This window comes from Arachis ipaensis, chromosome B05, assembly GCF_000816755.2.
Source record: "Arachis ipaensis cultivar K30076 chromosome B05, Araip1.1, whole genome shotgun sequence".
Classification (NCBI taxonomy): domain Eukaryota; kingdom Viridiplantae; phylum Streptophyta; class Magnoliopsida; order Fabales; family Fabaceae; genus Arachis; species Arachis ipaensis.
In genome coordinates this window covers 20,690,981-20,691,804 of record NC_029789.2, presented here as the reverse complement: position 1 = coordinate 20,691,804, position 824 = coordinate 20,690,981, and the positions used below count along the sequence as shown (strand labels likewise).

At 35.1% G+C, this 824-nt stretch overlaps 1 protein-coding gene across 1 annotated transcript in view; it reads right to left on the bottom strand.

Annotated features, from left to right (window-relative positions):
• LOC107643288 (serine/threonine-protein kinase TOR) overlaps positions 1–824 on the bottom strand; it is a 27,276-nt gene that overhangs the window by 4,755 nt on the left and 21,697 nt on the right. The window contains 2 exon segments of the mRNA XM_016346885.2: positions 282–362; positions 512–715. Coding sequence (XP_016202371.1) covers positions 282–362; positions 512–715 — 285 coding nt within the window.

Genomic DNA, 824 nt, shown 5'->3' with positions numbered 1-824 from the left:
TAAACTTCACAGGCTTCAATAGGAATAAGGTTGCCAAAATTTAATGGATGTGACAAAGTGTTGCATTATGTGTATCCTTTTAGCTGTAAGAGATCTAGTGGGATCATGATATTTTGGTTGAACTTATCTAGGGTTCCCCCCTTCGTGGAGACCAGGAGAGAAGTTTTCTACCATGAATAGGAATAAGATTTAGAACAATGTCTGTGCCAAAATATTATAGCATCCCAATATCCAGGACCTTCATTCATAACAAGTAACATTTTCAATTCCAAATGTCATACCTGAGTAAGCTCAGCATCTTTCCCCGTTCTCTTATAATTCACACAGCATTCATAAGCCTCTAATAATTCCTGTCGATAGGCCTGACAATAAAAAGAAAGCACTGAAGGATTTAAAATAAAAACTTTAAAGTGATAACCCTGTGGAAATATAATATGGTTTTAATGAAGCTACGCCAACATTTATGATAATGATATGGATAAAGAAACAAAATGGAAAATCACCGTATGACCTCAATAAATATTCTCTCCTTTAAGGTAACATTGTTTTCCATTGCTCCTTTTTCAAGCATTTCATGTAATGGTTCCAAAACCTTTAGCATCCCTTCGATGTTATGTTCACCAAAATACAATCGGCTAGCTTCTTCCAGTGCTTCATGCCACATTTCATGCCAAAGAATAGCAACCCTGATAAGTTCTTTGGATACAAGTTGTGCCTGCAAATAAAACCCAGTTAAGGTTAAAACTGCATCAGTTTTACACAATAAACAGTAAGCGTTAAGAAAGTAAAATAGTAAGCGATGAATAGAAGATGTTATCTAAACT